This window comes from Myxocyprinus asiaticus, chromosome 38 (assembly GCF_019703515.2).
Source record: "Myxocyprinus asiaticus isolate MX2 ecotype Aquarium Trade chromosome 38, UBuf_Myxa_2, whole genome shotgun sequence".
NCBI lineage: Eukaryota > Metazoa > Chordata > Actinopteri > Cypriniformes > Catostomidae > Myxocyprinus > Myxocyprinus asiaticus.
The window spans coordinates 23,891,145-23,911,546 of NC_059381.1; the positions used below are offsets into that span (position 1 = coordinate 23,891,145).

The 20,402-nt window shown below is 38.9% G+C and overlaps 2 protein-coding genes across 3 annotated transcripts; both read right to left on the reverse strand.

Annotated features, from left to right (window-relative positions):
- Nucleotides 1-263: 263 nt before the first annotated feature.
- Nucleotides 264-11,799, reverse strand: LOC127429061 (protein FAM53C-like). The gene is made up of 5 exons (XM_051677821.1): nt 11,501-11,799; nt 7,251-7,461; nt 7,047-7,104; nt 5,287-6,125; nt 264-1,603 (listed from the first exon to the last, which is right to left on the reverse strand). Exons 3-5 carry the CDS (start codon nt 7,051-7,053, stop codon nt 1,331-1,333), a joined length of 1,119 nt encoding a protein of 372 aa, XP_051533781.1. The 5' UTR covers nt 7,054-7,104; nt 7,251-7,461; nt 11,501-11,799; the 3' UTR covers nt 264-1,330.
- A 2,759-nt stretch (nt 11,800-14,558) lies between these two features.
- Nucleotides 14,559-20,223, reverse strand: LOC127429053 (oocyte-specific histone RNA stem-loop-binding protein 2-like). Of its 2 annotated transcripts, XM_051677803.1 has the most exons (8): nt 20,011-20,223; nt 19,767-19,889; nt 19,576-19,659; nt 19,275-19,358; nt 18,980-19,126; nt 18,231-18,398; nt 15,225-15,381; nt 14,559-15,138 (listed from the first exon to the last, which is right to left on the reverse strand). In XM_051677803.1, the coding sequence occupies exons 1-8, from the start codon at nt 20,121-20,123 to the stop codon at nt 14,962-14,964; spliced, it is 1,053 nt and encodes a 350-aa protein (XP_051533763.1). In that variant the 5' UTR covers nt 20,124-20,223; the 3' UTR covers nt 14,559-14,961. The 2 variants fall into 2 exon arrangements, with proteins under 2 accessions (XP_051533763.1, XP_051533764.1); XM_051677804.1 differs by lacking the exon at nt 18,980-19,126.
- Between the last annotated feature and the right edge of the window lie 179 nt (nt 20,224-20,402).

The window sequence follows — 20,402 nt, forward strand, 5'->3', positions numbered from 1 at the left end:
ATCCACATCCCTAGGTGTAAGTATCTAAGTCCAAGACGACACATTCAAAAATATTACTGAGTGCACCTTTAAGTGCAAGGGCTTTTAGTATTTGTGTAATGGTGCTACTAACATCAAATAAAATGTTAACTCTCTTGTTTTCATGGACAATAGTCATTGCATAAAATTAACAACAGTAAAATCTGGAATAATGGAGAAAACATCACAAACATACCCTCAGAACCTTATTTTGAAATGGAATTTGAAAAGAACAGAGAAGGGAAGAAGCCATACCTTTTATGATCACACTGAAAAACTCTTGTTATCTTCTCTCACAGTCTTTCTTAATGCTGCAAATTATTCCAGTTATACAAAAACACCCATTTGGGTTAATATTTCCATTCTCTGTAAAATAATTTCAAATAAACTTTATTTTTACATAAACTGAGTCTGAATTTTTTATCACACGTACAATAAAAAAAAAAATCTCTAAATGACAGCAATAGCCTGTCTCCAACCTTCAAGCTACCATCTTTACACAACTTATTTGAACAAATACTCGCTGTACAATACAGTATAACAATGTGCCTTCAGAATACAGTGGTTGCTTTCATTGTTTCTTTCTAAATGTCCCAAATACAGTGCGTTAATAAATGTATACACATTTCAATTTTAGAGGAATGCATTGTACAGATTAAAAAAAAAAAAAAAAAGACTGCAGAAAATAAAACAAAGAACAACAGCTACAGTACACAATTCATTTCCTTGAGGAATCTTTTGATAAAGAGGAAGAAAAAACAGGCATCTTAAGGCTTATGTTGAATCAGATGGACCTTCGTCAGGAAGTATAAAGGTCTGCAGAGTAAAATACTGCTATGTCGTACTGCCCTTTTTATTTAACTGAACAAAACACTGATATTTATAACCATCATCCATGAAAGTCTATTCTTACTATCAAAACAAGTCAAGAGGAAAGACGTGAAAAGAAAAGAAGCAGGAAGCTGAAGACCTGTTTGCCTCCAGTTCCGTTTTGTCAGTTTGAGGATTCATTTTAAGAGGATGTCCGGTACACATAAAACTCCTTCGCTGGTTTCTCCAGCTCTGAAATATCTGTATCCTTCAGAATGTCTCAGCAACTGATTCTGGAATGTTGATGGGTCAGCGTCCATGACTGCCTGCATATGATAGTAGTCGGCATGTCTTCATTAATGGGCTTCTATGCCTGCGAGCCTCGAGAGCGGGCAGCAGGGTTCCTGAGAGGCCTGCCAGTGTAAGGTAGCAGGTGATGCAGAGAGAGCTGAATGCTGGCCGTTGGGGTGGAGGGGAAATTAGATCTTCCCCTGGACAACGTTCAGTTCTCCTCAATGAGGGTGATATCTAGTTCAGTACAATCCCTTTCAAACACACTCGTTTGTCCCCCGTCACGCTCTTCAGGGTCCTCCTCCTCTCTCTCCTCCTCCTCATCGCTTTCACTCAATGGCCCAATACTCGTCCTGCCCAGGCCTTCGGCTGGTGAACATGAGCCTCTGAAGTCTCCAAAAAAAGGCTCAAGGCCCATACAGACGTCCCCCCCACAGGCAAGTCTGCCCCGTTCCATATAACTGAGGGGATCTGTGCTTCGGGTCTGAAAAGAAAGAGCAAAATAACAATTTAGCTCTGTTAAAGTGGAGTAACAAAGTGTCCAAAATAGAACTGGTAAGACTAAAAAGTATATACAGTATATACCCAAACAGCAATGTGATTTTAAGGCCTACACCAAGGGTGATGTGACAAAATAATGCGAATCTCAGACCAAAATGTCAAACAATTTTCAAACTAAAGTGTCTGTAAACAGTTTATAGAAAATGTGTGCATACCCCAAGCATCTCAATGTATCGCAATGTTAATTTTTCAAATCCATTGTTATTTGCTATAATTGCCAAAACATTAATTACTTAAACGTTAACCAGCATTAAATTACAGCATTAACTACTGACTAGCTTTTAGAAAGACTACATTATCTACAACAGCAGCCTAAAACTATGGCTAAATACCTGGAACTAAGATTTTGATTTTGTTTTGCTTTGCTAAACCTATATAACAACAATTAATCGTAAAACAGAAAATAATATAAATAGTTTAACAAATAGATTTACAAAAAATAGCTACTGTAAGGAAAGAAAATAATGAGCAAGTTTCCCCATTTCTGTCCCATCAAACATCTCAGCCAATCAAACCAATATAAAACTAAATGCAGTTATAAAACGACAGATCGTATATTTCTCAATCTGCTTTAGTTTAAAGGGGTCATGTCATGAGGAATCAAATTGTCCTTGATATTTTGACATGAGGTCTTTCTACAATAAAAACATCCTGCAAATTTCAGAACTCAAACATTAATACCCAATGCAATAAAAGCATTTATTGAAAACAAGCTGCAAAAACGCCTCGTTTTCTACTTCTGAGACTACCCTATGTCACGAGGTGTACATTAATTCATGACCGCCTCTACAGCGAAAAAACATCAACGCCTACATTACATAATTTAACTCTTGGCCCCGCCCACTGACGCTTATATTCGGAAACAGAGAGAGTAGGACAGACAGGCTATTACTGAACACCAAAGGGGAGCCATCTGGACTATTTTGAATGATTTTTGTTTTAAAAGATGCAATACACAGACGTCTTTGACCGCTTGATAAATATCTCAGGCTGATTTTAAAAGATGTGATGTCAAGTTACAACTCTGAACAGGAGAAGCCATTCGGTTTCATCCAGCTTCTGCCTGTTGTTGTTTTGAGCACAAACGCGTCATGGACACGTTCTCACGCCCATCTGTGATATTTGTAATTGTTGGTGTATGTAACTTGCACAAGATGGACGTCTTTGACCGTTTTGATGCGTTCCCGGCTTCAGTGCACAATGATATTGGATGAGTGCATCTTCATTGTGCTTTAGACTATGAATGTGCAGTTTTTCGCCTCATATCAGCATGGATTGCTTATGAACCAGTCATTATTATCGAAGAATAGGACAGTTAAAAACACTTGGATCCAATCGCAAAACCGTAAGTAACCAGTTTCATTCATATTTCAGATGTCATGACTGTCTGATAGTTTATGGTGACGAGTGTTAACGGCTGTGCTTGAGATGAACAGTTTAATATATTCAGATCAAATGTGTTGGATGTGCGTTGTGTGTAAACCCTGAAATTTAGTTTTAATATATTGTGGGGTTGTTCATTCTCTTCCGATTGAGTTTCAAATATGGCTGTATTTTCAAGGGGCTGCACAACGTTAGCTGATCATAACAGTGGGCATTTATATTGAAGTTTTAAGGAGCCTCTTAGTCCAAAACCGAGCGTTTCAGTCATAGGGCTAAAGACAGGGTGGAAACTGATCATATATTACTAAATTATGACTGTTTTAATGCAAAACAAATATAACTAACATTATCAGTGGACCTCAGGGAAGATAATAAATCTATCTATCTATCTATATCTATATCTATATATATCTATATATATATATATATATATATATATCTATATCTATATCTATATATATATATATATATATATATATATATATATATATATATATATATATAAAAAGAGCATTTCATGAACCCTTTAAGAGAAAGCTACTTGGTGAGTCTAACCTTCACCCAGAGTATCAACATTTTCTTGTTAAACAACTGTAATAATTTCCATTTTAATATTATTACTGACTAATAAAGTTTTTCAGTATCCAGTACAATATGAGTTAAAAGGAACACATTTCAAGTTTGCTGTTTATAAAAGTTCTACTTGAGCCTTACAGATGGGACTGTGGTGGTACCTAAAACAAAAAATTTAACACTGACCTAATGCTTCCTTCACGTCCTATCGGATGAGTTTCCCACTCGGAATTTGCACAAGACCCTGAGACTCTGTGAACATTTTGATACCCAAGTTTCCCAGTTGGGTGGAGATGTAAACTTTCAACATGGCGGAGGAGAGTACGGTTTCTGCATTTTTCTAAATATAGTCATATTCATTTATGTATATCAGCAACCATTTGATGCATGGTGTAAATTTTTACACAGTGAAAATAGCTTTTATTTGACCAAAATTCCATTATCATCAGCAAAATGGAGTAATATGTATAATGGTGCCAAAATAAAAGTTTCTCAAGAAATATCTATGACTGAACCTGCCATTGTCCATATTTCCTGTTCTTTTAGACAACAAAACACTTGACACGACGTACTTGTAGTTACCACTTCAGAAGTGGCAAGTAGGATAATTCCAATAGCGCATGAAGACATCATAAGTGACATGGGCCGAAAAGGAAAGTTCTAACATTTTGATGAGAAGATAAAGATTTTTATTTTTTATTTTTTGGAACAATGTGCACTGATTTAGGGCTGGACAATATGGCCAAAAGCATTATCACGATATTGTTTTTCATATCGTTCATCACAATATACACTTCATACCATTAATGGGGGAGGGCATGCATTCTACATGTTTGTTAGACCTTTTAAGTATACTCAGTTTAGGATTTCATTCTACATAAGGTGTGTGTGAACTCTTTTCGTTGAAATTTCACCCATTTCTTTATCGGTAATGCACCATAACTGGACTGCCAACTGCCAATAAACATCACAAAGAAAGAGAAACACTTTCTTGGCTTTGACAGCGCTATGGATCATGAAAAAACTTTTAACTAAATAGTACATAAATAAACAGCAATGGTGCTGATGTCGCAGGTGGTGTTGTGTTCAGTCGATAGCTGTATTGCATTGTCAGTGCTGTCTTGTTCGATACACAATGATATCATATTAGCTGGATAGCTAGCTAGCGGCTTCAGAGTCTCTTTACCGGTTTTCTTGACAGCAGTGCTATGTAGCCGCAAGCCTGCTAATACTTCCTAACCGGCTGATTTTATGACTGTGATTCAGTTAGCTAGTTGTGTGTATAACTTTGCTGAACTGCATGCGTTTTTAACAAGACGAACCTGATCCGATCGTCTGGATGAAGAATAAGCTAAATAACGAAAATGTAAAATTACTCAAGTTTATCATCGATGTTGACATTTTTTTTCCAATAAATATCGATATCGTTTTATCGCCCAGCCCTACAATGATGAATCATACACAATAAGACCAGGAATGTGTTCAAGTTGACTTTAAATTTACACCATAACTTTCACATTTTTACAACATAATAGAAATAATCAAATACTCTTTATACTTGCTATATCAGAGAGTGCTACTTTTCTAATAATATTAGATTAGTTATAAATGTATCTTGAGAATATTAAAGAATAAATAACACATGATTACCTGTGTCATTTTGGCAAAGTCCAACACAGGCCGTGCGCATGGTCTGTCCGGGTCCCTGCGGCGTTTTAGGCCAGGTTTGAACAGGAGCAGGTCGCAGGGCTGAGAATGGCACCGTGGAAGTTGAGGAGGAAGAGCACGGCGCACCGAAGATGGAGTGCTGCAGGCGGACGAGGGCGAGGCAGGCACCACTGGTGGATGCGACGTGATTTGCGGGGGCACAGGAGGTGGCGGCAGGAACTGGGCGGCAGCTTCGCGAATAAGCACCGGAGAGAGGGAAAAGCGACGCTGCGGTGGAGGTGGTGGATGGAGTGGAGACGGAGAGGAGGAGCATGAAGATGGCGAGGGGAAGAAGCAGTAGCAGGCACCACCTCCGGCACTGTCAGTCGGGTCCCACGGGAAATTCCATGGCAACGGAGAATCCGGGGAAAGGGCTAGGCTGAAAAAGGTGGGACTGGAAGAAGAATGCAGTGAGGAATTGAGAGAGGAGCTAGGGGCACGCAGCGGACACGGCCCCCCCACGCCCCCTCCACCGTGGCATCGCCGGTTCACTGGTGTCCAGACCTTGGAGGCGCTCGGCCGCCAGGTGTACCGGCAGCGGGAAAGGTCCTCTGGTACAGACAGCGAACGACAGTGGCGTTTGGGGGGTGGCGGGGGGGGAGGGGGAGGCCCGGGAAAAGACAGGTCCGTAACAGAGGTGCTAGGGGCAAGCGGACGGTTCAGAGCATCCCCCTCCGGCAGGTGGTTTTCTGGAGGACCCAGGGGCACGGGGGGGAAGCTGGAGCTGAGCACCCCCTGCGGGCTGGACTTTGAAGAAGGGCAGAGCTGCCAGTAACTGCTCTCTGAAAGAGGAAGGACACATAATTCTGAGTATTCACTCAGTCAACAATGTAACAAGCCAATACAGAAGTCTGTGCTATTAACAGGATTTAGAATATAAGGGGTTTCTCATAATACACAGTCCAAAGTCGTTTGATGTCACACTTCGGTTTGTAGTTAGTTTTTTTTCTGTGTAAATTATTGACTGGTCATACAATTTGTATTTTTGACTGATAATTATGAATGAATCTACATATTAATTTTTTATCAAATAATTGTTAGTTGCACCCCTATATATGCTGTAAAACTAGCATGTGATTGTAACCTGGTTTCTCAACTGTGCTGCCTCCAGACAATAATATCGATGATTGCTCACAAATCAAAAGCAGTGAGTCAGTTGTTTAGTGTAGACGTAATCACGTTCATGGTGAGAGAGTTAGTTGAAACTTGAACAGCAATTAAATATAATCAGTACAATCACTTGCCATTTATGCATTGATCTAAATTACATCGTTGTACAACATGTGATATTTATGTTTTGTAGGTTATAATTTATATTTGGCATGCATGTAACTTGCTGTACTCACACAAGTATGTTTCTATGTTGCAATTATGAGGTTCACCTTGCATTTGTTTTAGATATCAGCTTGTATTCAGAAAGCCCAAGATTACAGATTATGGGAGATTTTAAAATTGTCATAAAAAGACGTATTAACATAATGAAAGCTCCATAAATACAATTTTTCATTTCACTTGGCATAACCCAGCTACAATTCATCTCAGCACTTCAAATTAAGCACCTAAATTACTTTAGCATGCAGTCCTTTGTTCTGTTTTTTACTAAATCCAATTCAGGTTCTTGAGTACTTTACTTTCACAAGTTCAGTGCTTGGAGTCCAGACTCCACATATTCGTAAGTGATATACATGTCAGAGAATACTCACCAGGCATCAATCCATCTGTAGGCCTGCTGTTTTCGGTGCTCTGACAATGAATTAGAGACTGAAAGACAACATTTGAGATCAGATCACAGTACAGAAGATACAGTGCACTGCATTAATATGCAGATATAAAGGAATATCATAAATGGATCATAAGTGAATCAAAACACACAGTGCTGATACAAAGCACTACAACACAAGTTTTACCAGTTTGCTGTCCGGTGGTTGTTGTTGATGTTGGGACAATGTTGTTGTTCACATTTAACAAAACCATGGCATGGCAAATTGAAGGAGGAAGGAAAGGTGGAGAAAGTGGCTGATGTGCACAAGATGAAACTGAGGTTGAACACAGTAAGGTCCACCAAACATCCAGGGCACGCTGTCACCTCTCACTCAGGAACCATGATGACGTCCTCACCTTGGGCATGTTAGAATTAAAAATAATTAAGCATTCCTAAGATATAAATATATGCATGGATGTGGGCACTAAATGCCACATTTGGTGGTTCTAGCTTCAGGACAATACAAAATGGTGGAAAATTTGAAATCCCTGTGAATCTCTAAAATTAATGCGAAGGAATATTACATTTAGCTGAACTAAATGGAATTTTTAGGATGTCTGATCTAGTGAGAATGGGAAAGCAAATGTAATTTTAAAAAAATTACATGATTATATTCTACAGTCATACTCACACATAAGGTCATTTGTCCTGTTTACAAGGAAGTGTAAATCCATGATAAGAACCCTTCCTGTGCAACTAAACTTCAAGCAAGAGGATACATCAAACACCATATTTAGCTAATTTTTACATTTTATTTTGGAGTCCTCGCTTGACATGAGAGGAAATCAATTATATTTAATTTCCATCACTTTTATTATACAAACAATTCTCTCTATGATGCAGACATGGAAGGTATGTTGTACCAAACCTGTATGACTTTCTTCCATGGAACACAAAAGGAGATGTAAGGAGATGTTGATCTTAATCACTATTCACCTTCATTGCATCTTTTTTCCCATACATTGAAAGTGAATGGTGACTGAAGCTGTCCTTTTGCTTCACATCTCCTTTTGTGTTCCACTGAAGAAGAAAAAAACATACGATTTGGTAACAACATGTGGGTGAGTAAATGATGACAGAATTTTCCGTTTTTGGGTGAACTTTTTCTTTACACACACCTGTAAATCAAGGTGACTTGAAAATGATCTTGCAAATCCAAAATGATATAGCATGAACAAGAATATTTTGCCTAGGATCAGTAATCAGGCAGTTAGCCAATTATTTATTTATTTTTTTACCTACTACATTCCCTTAAAAATTTGGCCAGCTCTGAATTTGACTGCATTCTCAAATAAAGTTACCCAACTTTAGATCAATTTCCACTAATATATCCATCTGGGCATAAAACATGAACCCACAGTGCACTTAGTATGTATTAAAGGGATAGTTCACCCAAAAATGAAAATTCTCTCATCATTTACTCACCCTCATGCCATCCCAGATGTGTATGACTTTCTTTCTTCTGCTGAACACAAATGAAGATTTTTAGAAGAATATCTCAGCTCTGTAGGTACAAACAATGAAAGTGAACAGTGACCAGAACTTCGAAGCTTCAAAAAACACAATAAAAGCAGCATAAAAGTAATCAATACGACTCCAGTGGTTTAGTCAATGGATGTTTCTCAATGCTAAGAATGCAAAGAACGGACATGCGTTCTCATGGAGACCAGTCTTGTTGAGCCACCTTATAAGAATGAACTCAGAAGGACGTAGAACGCGTTTATCGCGATCTTCCTGTTGCGCAATTAACCGTCACTGCGCATTTGAAAGCAGTGAGTGAACTACTGGGACTATCACACCAGTAGCAACATTATTATCATCACACCAGTGAGGTTTTGTAGGACTAGTGACATGTTAAAATAATAAAGTCTGTTAACACTCGTTTCCTCCACGTGTTTATTACTATATTAAATAATGCCCAACAAAACAACAAATGCTGACTGAATATAACGACTCTCACAAGTCGTCAGACATTCACGAGCTTACAGCAGGAAACACTTGAGGTAAAACCACTGATATATCAATGGGTAAATCACAACAATAAATGTCCTTCATCAGCCACTGTAGTACCGGGTTCTTGCCCACAAGTCACCATCCGAAGCACCCTTGATATTCGGCCTTATCAAGAACACATCTGGGTAATTTTTTGCATTCTCTGTACTTGCGATCTTGAGTATTGGAATTTAACTTTGGCAGTGGATGATGACGTCGAAAGAGTCCACGAGACCCTAAGAACACAACAAAACGCACAATGAGAAACAGCCGTTGTCTTCTGAAGCGATCCAGTTGGTTTTGTGTGAGAACAGACTAAAATATAACCTTTTTTACTATAAATATTGACATCAGCATTCTTCTTAGCGATCTTGATTTCAAGCTTGATTAAACTCCCTAGCGCCATCTAAAGCTCTGCACGTGCCTCAAGCACTAGTAAGTGTAATCGAGCTTGAAATCATGATGCTACCTGGAGACTGCAATGGTAAGATGTAAAGAGAGAAAAAGAAGTTATATTTTGGTCTGTTCTCACCCAAAACTGGATAGCTTCAGAAGACATTAATTAAACCACTAGAGTCTTGTGGATAACGTTTATGTTTCCTTTATGTGTTTTTCTGAGCTTCAAAGTCCTGGTCACCATTCACTTGCACTGTATGGACCTACAGAGCTGAGATATTCTTCTAAAAATCTTCGTTTGTGTTCTGCAGAAGAAAGAAAGTCATACACATCTGGGATGGCATGAGGGTGAGTAAATGATAAGAGAATTTTCATTTTTGGGTGAACTATCCCTTTAACAAGAACTCAACAAAAATGTAGTGTTAAGACTACCATTATGAAAGAGCTGTACTGCCCAACATCAGGTTTATTTCCTATACTGTTTTTCTTTTTAACATCATTCGTATCTAACTTTCTATACGCTCTCTTCTGCCTTGTGCCATAACAGTTTCAGTCATACAGTTTGCATATGTCAAACAATGAATTCTCCAACAAACACTTTCCTGTTTTTTGTAGTTTGTTTTGCTTGAAGTATTGTTTATACCTGATGCGGGGTGTGAAGGTTATTAGTTCACTTAGAAATTGATTGAGGGTCTTTGAATTTGATCACCCTGGCTTTCCAAGCCCTGGCTAAGGACTGTAGCCCTGCAGGGCACATGCCCAGTCTGTTAGTGGTGTCCCGTTACAGCACCCATGAATAGGGACTGCTTAGTGACAGGTGTCTGGGAAAGCTGCACAGTCAAGGAACCGTCTGTTCCGCTGGCCTAATGCCACTGTGGGAACACATCCTTCACTGTCTGTGCTCACTGACACACTAAGCATTGAAAAACACGTACACCGATATGACTGATATTGATAAATACCTATTAATATTTACAGTGCCGTTGTCCAAGTCCAACGCGAACACGTTATTTAGGCGGTTAGTACATGTAAACGCTCTGAATGAAACGATGTTGTGTGCTGGTGAGGGAAAGTCGCTAGTAATGACGTTCATGAGTGGTCACGAGCAGATTCTTGTTCGGTTCCGCCGCTGCCTTGGTAACGCGCTGAGCGGTCCAGGCTGATGGAGGGGGAGGGGGAGTATATAAGCCTGCCTGTCATCTTCATTATAAGCACATTAAGCGTGACATGTAGCACAACACATACGTCGTCTTCGGTTCAAATAATTTGCTGAAATACAGAATACATTCCACGATCGCATCGCCACAATTATAAATAAAAAGCGTATCGCCTTGAAGGTCGGAGTTGACCACTGGGTTGCATTACTGCAGCTGTGTGTACGGTTTGCATGGGGCATTCGCCAAGTTTAGCCATTCGGAGTGTGTACACACATTAATTGTGTACTGATTTTTGCACGTTTAAGCAAGCATGCAAATGAACAGAGACTATAAATAAGCAATGGTCAATATTAGTATGCAGAAAGCCATTTAATATGCTCATTCCGCGCACCGGTTGTTGTTCTCTATTTGTCATGGGCTTGATTTTACAGTTTAGACCAGGATATTACACAACAACACCTACAGCTCTCAAATCAATATTTTTGCTTTTATAAAATGCGACTAATTTTCATGGTGATTAAAAATAACAGTCTACATGGCGAGCCAATCAGGAACCGCCGTCCGGAGCTACAGCTAACGCTGAGCAGTAAATAGGCCCATGAAAGAAATAAGGTTTAAATTGCCTGTCCAGCATATTCTGATCACCAGTGTGCAGAACCAAATTACTGCACCCCTGCCATGTGCTGCTGATTTGTTTACACACGTTTCTGAGATGCCAGTCTAATCAATGAACCGATATCAGATGTTAAGCCATGCACACTGAGCCCGACTGCAGCGAAACTACACCATGTATGAGGAATCACACATATCAACGAACATATACTGATGATTTTCGACTATACTGGCTTACCTTGACTCAGTCGTGAGCGGTCCATCAAACCCCAGGCCTGAAATACTGCTCGCGACCGAGAGATTCAGCAGATTCGATACTACAAGCTAAAGCAGGTCGGCTTGCTGTCTAATAAACTGCACTCGCCTTGGCCTGTATGTATCTCTGTATACTATTCCCGACTGATATGCTTAACCAGAACATAACGTTAAAATAACACTTTGGACCATAAGCGAAGAATGCTACAAATGATTTAAAGGATCGCATAAAAATTGAGGAATGCTCTGCAATTGCACGCTTGGTCGATACAGACTGCCTTCTCGACGTCGCCCACTAGGGAGAACCGAGTGCGCCCCTTCTATGGAGGAATTTGTAAATAACATTCAGGGCATATACAGGCTGTCTCAGGCTCATTTTATAACTGTCCGTAAGCAAACGTGTGGAACGACGTTCACTTTGAAACATTACACGGGAATAATTATTGTCAAATAAATTATATTAAGCTTGGAGGTGTCAAACAATAGAGTTCAGTGAGTCCACTCGACCCTCTTTGAACTGAGCCGATCCCGAGATAATACGACACTCAGGATCATGGGAATTGTAGTGCATTACAAAAGGAATTTTTGCACCTTTTACTCCTTCAAAATCTCAAAACAAATTAAACTAGAATATCAAGGTATTTTAGAATGCTATGATTATTCTATCAATTATTCCACGAGGTAGAATATGCGCATGCAACTTGAGGTGGCGTATCAGATGATAAGCAACTATAAAGACATACCATCATACGGATGCAATAAATCTCCATTCCGCTTACTGAGATCTGTTCTTTGGCCTAAGATGGGAAAAGCACAATGTCACAGAAAAAGGTGAATTTAAAGGTGCACTTAGTAAAAAAAAATAAATAATAAAATAATAATAATAATAAAAAATCCTCATTAAAAAAGTTTTATTCCTAAGAAATTGCAATTTTGACAAATGTAGAAAATCATGTCCATTCACATGAGATGAAGTCTCCAGTCATATCAGTAGGCTAACCTTATAAAAGCTGTTTTATTTTACATGGAGAGGTTCCGCACATGCTCAAGCTGAATACTACTGGCTTAAGGGGATAGTTCACCCAAAAATTGCAACTTCTCTCATCATTTATTCACCCTCATGCCATCCCAGATGTGTGACTTACTTTCTTTTGCTAAACACAAACAAAGGCTTTTAGAATAGTATTTCAGCTCTGTACGTCCTCACAATGAAAGTGTATGGTTTCCAGAACTTTGAAGCTCTTAAAAGCACATAAATGCAGCACAAAAGTAGTCAATACAACTCCAGTGGTTAAATCAATATCTTCAGAAGCGATATGATAGGTGTGGGTGGTAAACAGATCAATATTTAAGTCATTTTCTTTTTCTATAAATATCCATGTTCACATTCTTCTTTTGTCTACTGGGCAGGAATGATAATTTATAGTTAAAAAAAAGTTCAATATTAATCTGTCTCTCACCCATACCTATCATATCGCATCAGAAGACATGGATTAAACCACTGGAGTTGTATGGATTACTTTTTTTTTTTTTTTTTGGAGCTTGGTCACTGGTCACCATTTACTTTCATTGTATGAACCCACAGAGCTGAGATATTATTCTAAAAAAAAATGTTTGTGTTCAGCAGAAAAAAGAAAGTCATACACATCTGGAATGGAGGGTGAGTAAATGATGAGTGAATTTTCATTTTTGGGTGAACTTTCCCTTTAAACTCAGTAACCGCCCTCCCAGATAGCACACCTACATCTGCAAGATGTCTGTTTTAGATCTTTTCATCTGGAAAGCATCACAATCTAATGAACATCTGCTAAAAATCTTAAAAAGATCAGATTTACAAACATTCTAAATCCTAAACATCTCAAAGACATCTGCTGAATGTCTTATTGACATCCGTCTTATAGATGAGCAAACAACAGAAAAAACCAACATCTTCCAGATGTAAATACACACATCAAATAGACATCTGGGTGATGTACGTGTGCTATCAGGACTGTTATTAATAATTTTCACTTGTGGATTAATTTAATCATGGCTCACTGTGAATAGTGAATTTATTCTATGGCATTGGTAACTGAAAACTATTGCGTTTGAATGATGCTGCATCCACGCTGCTAGGTGTCAGTGTAAGTACAAAACGACATGAACAAAAACTTACTGAGTGCACTTTTAAGTTTGTATGGATGAAAGCATATTTCCAAACCACTATTTCAAGATGAAAAATTGTGGCCGTTAATTTTTGTAATAATGTACAAGCCTAAAGGCAATGTGCAGTTAAAGGAATATTCCATGTTTAATACAAGATAAGCTCAATCAACACCATTTTTGACTATTTTGAATTCCACAAAAATAATTTTGACTTATTTAAAAAAAAAAAAAAAAAAAAAGCACAAATCTCGGTTACAATTAGGCACTTACAATGGAAGTGAATGGGGCCAGTCAGTAAACATTAAATTACTGTTTCAAAAGTATAGCCACAAGACATAAACAATAAGTGTGTTAGTATGATTTTGGTGTGATAGTTTACTAACCTTTTCTACATAAAGTTATATCCAACTTCATTGCCATGACGATGTAATGTCAACAAACCCTAAAATGACTGTAAAAATGAAAATTTAAAAAGCTTTACAGCTCAAATAATACATGAGTTTTAAAAGAAGAATTAATGTAAGTGCTTTTATAAAATAAGCTTCACATTTCAGCCTTAAAAGTCTCCATTAATTGGCCCCATTCACTTCCATTGTACATGCCTCACCGTTACCTCGATTTTTTGCTTTTTGAAGAAAAGGAGAAATGAGTCTAAATAATGTTTTGTGGTAATCAACATTATGCCACAAATGCTATCGGTTCATCTTAACTTGCATTGAACACCGAATATTCCTTTATGCCTGCATTACAATTCTCTATACTGCATAATATCATGCAAATATATGTATTCCCCAGTGGACAGAAATCAAGTATTTCAAATTCTTCAAATTGTAGGGCAACTACCATATTCAAATAAAATTCCAATCATCACAAATATGCCAAGTCAACTACAGCCAGTCCACATCTTTATTAGTTTTGCTTTCCACTCATATTAGAGATCCACACACACAAAAATAAAATATAAAATGTCTAAACTTAGTCTGTTTTTAGAAAAACAGTGATGTGACAAACAGGAGAAAAAGATAGTGTTAAGAACATGTAACAAATCAGGATATGTGCTTTACTGCTTTTGGGGAGGGGGAAATTAAAATTTAACAAGTGAAAAATTAGAAAGTTAATAACAAAGTAGTGATAACTGGTACGTGAAATCATAGCAATAGTAAACATTAATCTGGAGAGGACACCTTGACACCAAAATACATATGTGTACAACATACAGAACTAAGAGAAAGTGATTCAAGTGTAATTTTTCTTAGAACATCAAACACCACTGGAAAAAAATAAATAAAAAAAATATCACTATTTAAATCTCCAGAAAGGCTCTTCATGCAGCAAAGTTGCCTGGTTCAAGTTGTGGTCAGTCTCAAAGAGAAATCGCAACCATCCTAGAATGTTCTCCTGAGCGGTAAGATGACTTCTGAAGGTATAGCCCAATCCAAGCTGAGAGGGTTGGTTCTGGTGGCATGAGACCCCAACCTAGGAGGAATTAGCCCAGTTATCTCCGAAACTACCATTTACCTTCACAAGAGAAGGACAGTGAGTCATAATATAGGTCTACTGACTTGAGAGGCATTAGAGGACAGCCAAAGACCATCAGTTGAGAAGTCAGTAGGTTGAGAAATTATGGAAGCACTGGAGTCTGGTCCCATTTCCCACTTTGTTACCTCCTTTTCTCCAAATTCGCACAACTCCATATTCATCTTCTCAAGCAGGTCCTGCCTAAGAGAGATTAAATTTGCCAGTTAAAAACTTCCTCAATATATATATATATATATATATATATATATATATATATATATATATATATACACATACACACTCAGCAAAAAAAGAAACGTCCCTTTTTCAGGACACTGTATTTTAAAGATAATTTTGTAAAAATCCAAATAACTTTATAGATATTAATTGTAAAGGGTTTAAACGATGTTTTCCATGCTTGTTCAATGAACCATAAACAATTAATGAACATGCACCTGTGGAATGGTTGTTAAGACACTAACAGCTTACAGACGGTAGGAAATTAAGGTCACAGTTATAAAAACTTAGGACACTAAAGAGACTTTTCTACTGATTCTGTAAAACACCAAAAGAAAGATGCCCAGGGCCCCTGCTCATCCGTGTGAATGTGCCTAAGGCATCCTGCATGGAGTCATGAGGACTGCAGATGTGGCCAGGGCAATAAATTGCAATGTCCGTACTGTGAGACGCCGAAGACAGCACTACAGAGAGACAGGAAGGACAGCTGATCGTCCTCGCAGTGGCAGAACAAGTGTAACAACACCTGCACAGGATCGGTACATCCGAATATCACACCTGCGGGACAGGTACAGGATGGCAACAACAACTGCCCGAGTTACAACAGGAACGCACAATCCCTCCATCAGTGCTCAGACTGTCCGCAACAGGCTGAGAGAGGCTGGACTGAGGGCTTGTAGGCCTGTTGTAAGGCAGGTCCTTACCAGACATCACCGGCAACAACATCGCCTATGGGCACAAACCCACCTTCGCTGGACCAGACAAGACTGGCAAAAAGTGCTCTTCACTGACGAATCGTGGTTTTGTCTCACCAGGGGTGATGGTCGGACTCGCGTTTATCATCGAAGGAATGAGCATTACACCGAGGCCTGTACTCTGGAGCGGGATCGATTTGGAGGTGGAGGGTCCGTCATGGTCTGGGGCGGTGTGTCACAGCATCATCGGACTGAGCTTGTTGTCATTGCAGGCAATCTCAACGCTGTGCGTTACAGGGAAGACATCCTTCTCCCTCATGTGGTACCCTTCCTGCAGGCTCATCCTGATATGACCCTCCAGCATGACAATGCCACCAGCCATACTGCTCGTTCTGTACGTGATTTCCTGCAACACAGGAATGTCAGTGTTCTGCCATGGCCAGTGAAGAGTCCGGATCTCCATCCCATTGAGCTCGTCTGGGACCTGTTGGATCGGAGGGTGAGGGCTAGGGCCATCCCCCCCAGAAATGTCCGGGAACTCGCAAGTGCCTTGGTGGAAGAGTGGGGTAACATCTCGCAGCAAGAACTGGCAAATCTGGTGCAGTCCATGAGGAGAAGATGCACTGCAGTACTTAATGACTGTTACTTTTGTTCAGGGACACACTATTCCATTTCTGTTAGTCACATGCCTGTAAAACTTGTTCAGTTTATGTCTTTGTTGAATCTTTTTATGTTCATACAAATATTTACACATGTTAAATTTGTTGAAAATAAAAGCAGTTGAAAGTGAGAACATTTCCTTTTTTGCTGAGATATATATATATATATATATACACACACACACACATACACACACACAGGTGGCCAAAATTTTTGGAATAATGTACAGATTTTGCTGTTTCAGAAGGAAATTGGTACTTTAATTCACCAAAGTGGCATTCAACTGATCACAAAGTATAGTCAGGACATTACTGATGTAAAAAACAGCACCATCACTATTTGAAAAAAAGTAATTTTTGATCAAATCTAGACAGGCCCCATTTCCAGCAGCCATCACTCCAACACCTTATCCTTGAGTAATCATACTAAATTGCTAATTTGGTACTAGAAAATCACTTGCCATTATATCAAACACATTGAACACTCTTTGGTTCGTTAAATGAAGCTTAACTTTGTTCTTGTGTTTGAGTTGCCAAAGTATGCAATAGACTGGCATGTCTTAAGGTCAATATTAGGTCAAAAATGGCAAAAAAGAAACCGCTTTCTCTAGAAACTCGTCAGTCAATCATTGTTTTGAGGAATGAAGGTTATACAATGCTTGAAATTGCCAAAAAACTGAAGATTTCATACAAAGGTGTACACCACAGTCTTCAAAGACAAAGGACTCTAACAAGGACAGAAAGAGATGTGGAAAGCCAGATGCACAACTAAACAAGAGGATAAGTACATCAGAGTCTCTAGTTTGAGAAATAGACACCTCACATGTCCTCAGCTGACAGCTTCATTGAATTCTACCCGCTCAACACCAGTTTCATGTACAACAGTAAAGAGAAGACTCAGGGGTGCAGGCCTTATGGGAAGAATTACAAAGATAAAGCCACTTTTGAAACATAAAATCAAAAAGAAAAGGTTAGAGTGGACAAAGAAACACAGACATTGGACAACAGATAACTGGAAAAGAGTGTTCTGGATCTTAAACCCATTGAGCTTTTGTGGGATCAGCTAGACTGTAAGGTGCGTGAGAAGTGCCCGACAAGACAGCCACATCTATGGCAAGTGCTACAGGAAGTGTGGGGTGAAATGTCACCTGAGTATCTGGACAAACTGCCAGCTAGAATGCCAAGGATCTGCAAAGCTGTCATTGCTGCACAGAGGATTTTTTTTTTTAAATGAGAACTCTTTGAAAGTAGTTTAAGAAGTTCTGGAAAAAAAATTCAAATTGTAATAGTAATTTTTCACGTTGTTAATGTCCTGACTATACATTGTGATCAGTTGAATGCCACTTTGGTGAATAAAAGTACCAATTTCTTTCCATAAGAGCAAAATCTGTACATTATTCCAAACATTTGCCTGCCAGTGTGTGTGTGTGTATTTATTTTTTATTTTTTTTAAACTTACAGTTGATCAACTGGGTCTTGTCCCTCACTTTCTTTCTGGGAAGCAGATGGTGGGTCCCATGAGTGAAGTGCTCTGCGCCAGAGCCTGACTTGCATATCCCAAGATCTACGGCTATATTTGCGGTATTTGTTGGGAGTGGAAGGGTGAATCCCATGGATACGCAGGCGCCTGAACAGTCAAAAGACAGTCAAAATACCTAGAATGCCATCTACGCATCTATTATTTATCTGTATTTTTTTTCTCCCCGATTTGGAATGCCCAATTCCCAATGCACTCCAAGTCCTCGTGGTGGCATAGTGACTCGCCTCAATCCGGGTGGCGGAGGACGAATCTCAGTTGCCTCCATGTCTGAGACCGTCAATCCACGCATCTCATCACGTGGCTTGTTGAGTGCGTTACCGTGGAGACATGGCACGTGTGGAGGCTTCACGCTATTCTCCGCGGCATCCACGCACAACTCACCACGTGCCCCACCAAGAGCAAACCACATTATAGTGACCATGAGGAGATTACCCCATGTGACTCTACCCTCCCTAGCAACCGGGCCAATTTGGTTGCTTAGGAGACCTGGCTGGAGTCACTCAGCACGCCCTGGATTTGAACTCGCAACTCCAGGGGTGGCAGTCAGCAAATTTACTCGCTGAGCTACCCAGGCCCCCTCTACGCAACTATTTAATGCAATAATCCAAAAAGAAAACACTGTCAAACACTGCGAGACAACAAATTAAAAACTCTTCCCCAATTCTCACTTTGGAACCTCATGCACATAGTTTTGGTAGCCACAGGTGTTCTTCCCATACTGAATCTGTTTTTGTCTGCGCTTCAAAACCGCCTCATTAGTCTCAAATTGTGATGGGTCAGCAGTGTGGGAGCACCACTGTCGCCCTGATGGTGACCTAAAAATACAAGTTCCTTTGATTGCTTACACAAGCTGAAACAAGAAGTCATTGTTGCATTTCACAAGATGTGCAGGTAGTATCAGCCAGATAACCAAACTCAGAATAACAGATCTCCAAAATCTACACTGAAAGACATACACCAGACCTCTTGATTCCATCCACGTCCTCGGTTCCAACAGCAACACTAGCTGTAGACATCTTCAGGATGCACCTCTCAAGAATGGAGGACCTGAACAGAGAATAGACTGAACAGTTAAATATAGAAGTTTCTATATGAGCTTGTAACTCAATATTTCAGCCCTATAAAATAAATGGTAGTGTGTAATAGGTTTTAATGTTCTAAACTTTTATACTGCAATGCATTCATCAACCCCCACAACATTTAAAAAAAAAAAAAATATATATATATATATATATATATATATATATATATATTCATAAAATACCTGTGAGGCTTCGGAGCAGCAAATGTTTTTTCTCCATTGTGTGAAGACAGCTGTGGGGTTTTAGAGCAGCTGGTAGATGGAAATCTGCAATTCAGAGAATACAGTTATCAGAGTTTGCAATCTGAAAAAAAAGAGAAGAAAACGTGAAAAGTTTTATTGTGTTCCCCAATTTGCAGAGATGTTGACTTTACCTGACAAGACTATCATACACTGAACTGCAGCCTGGAAGAAGCCATGGTTCTGGGCTACATGGGTGTGTTTTAGGCTTTGAATCTTGTGATATGTCTGTTGGCCACAGGTGAAGAGGCAGACCTCTACAAAAAAGAAATGCAAGATAAAGTTTCCTTAAAAGTGAAGCAATGTACAACCAAACTGACAGAGTTTTATGTATTTATATAATTAGGCCTATTTGAAAAAAATAATAATAATACAGACCGCGATTTTAAAGGGCTTTGAAGAAGTCTTTCTATCCGTGTTGACATGCTGATTTTGGCTACAGCCTCACAAAGCGTCGCGCTGCGATTCACAAAGCTTTTTATCAGCCACATGTGTAACGGGGCGGGGCTGTACGATTGAGGCAGGTAAGGCCACCAATCATCAAAAATAAACTAAAATAAAATGATGAAGTTTTCATTTAAACAGAAACAACTGATTTATTATTAACTAAAAGTGGCTAAAGTGCAAGTGAAATCGAGCGAATCGGAGTTATTACGAATAATGAAATATATTAGCCTACACTATAACCTGGAAGTTTGTAAAAATAAAAAATAATATATATATATATATATATATATATATATATATATATATATATATATATATATATA

What these genes read in the sequence shown, in the direction of transcription:
- LOC127429061 (XM_051677821.1), bottom strand. An exon ending in ACTTTGCCAAAATGACACAG is followed by an intron (nt 1,604 to 5,286) that starts GTAATCATGTGT and finishes CTTTCTTTTCAG; the next exon opens with ACCCGAAGCACAGATCCCCT.
- LOC127429053 (XM_051677803.1), bottom strand. Translation starts at nt 20,123, where the DNA reads ATGTGGCTGATAAAAAGCTTTGTGAATCGCAGCGCGACGCTTTGTGAG. An exon ending in CAAAGCCCTTTAAAATCGCG is followed by an intron (nt 19,890 to 20,010) that starts GTCTGTATTATT and finishes TCTTTTTTGTAG; the next exon opens with AGGTCTGCCTCTTCACCTGT. An exon ending in GACGTGGATGGAATCAAGAG is followed by an intron (nt 19,127 to 19,274) that starts GTCTGGTGTATG and finishes TTGTATTTTTAG; the next exon opens with GTCACCATCAGGGCGACAGT.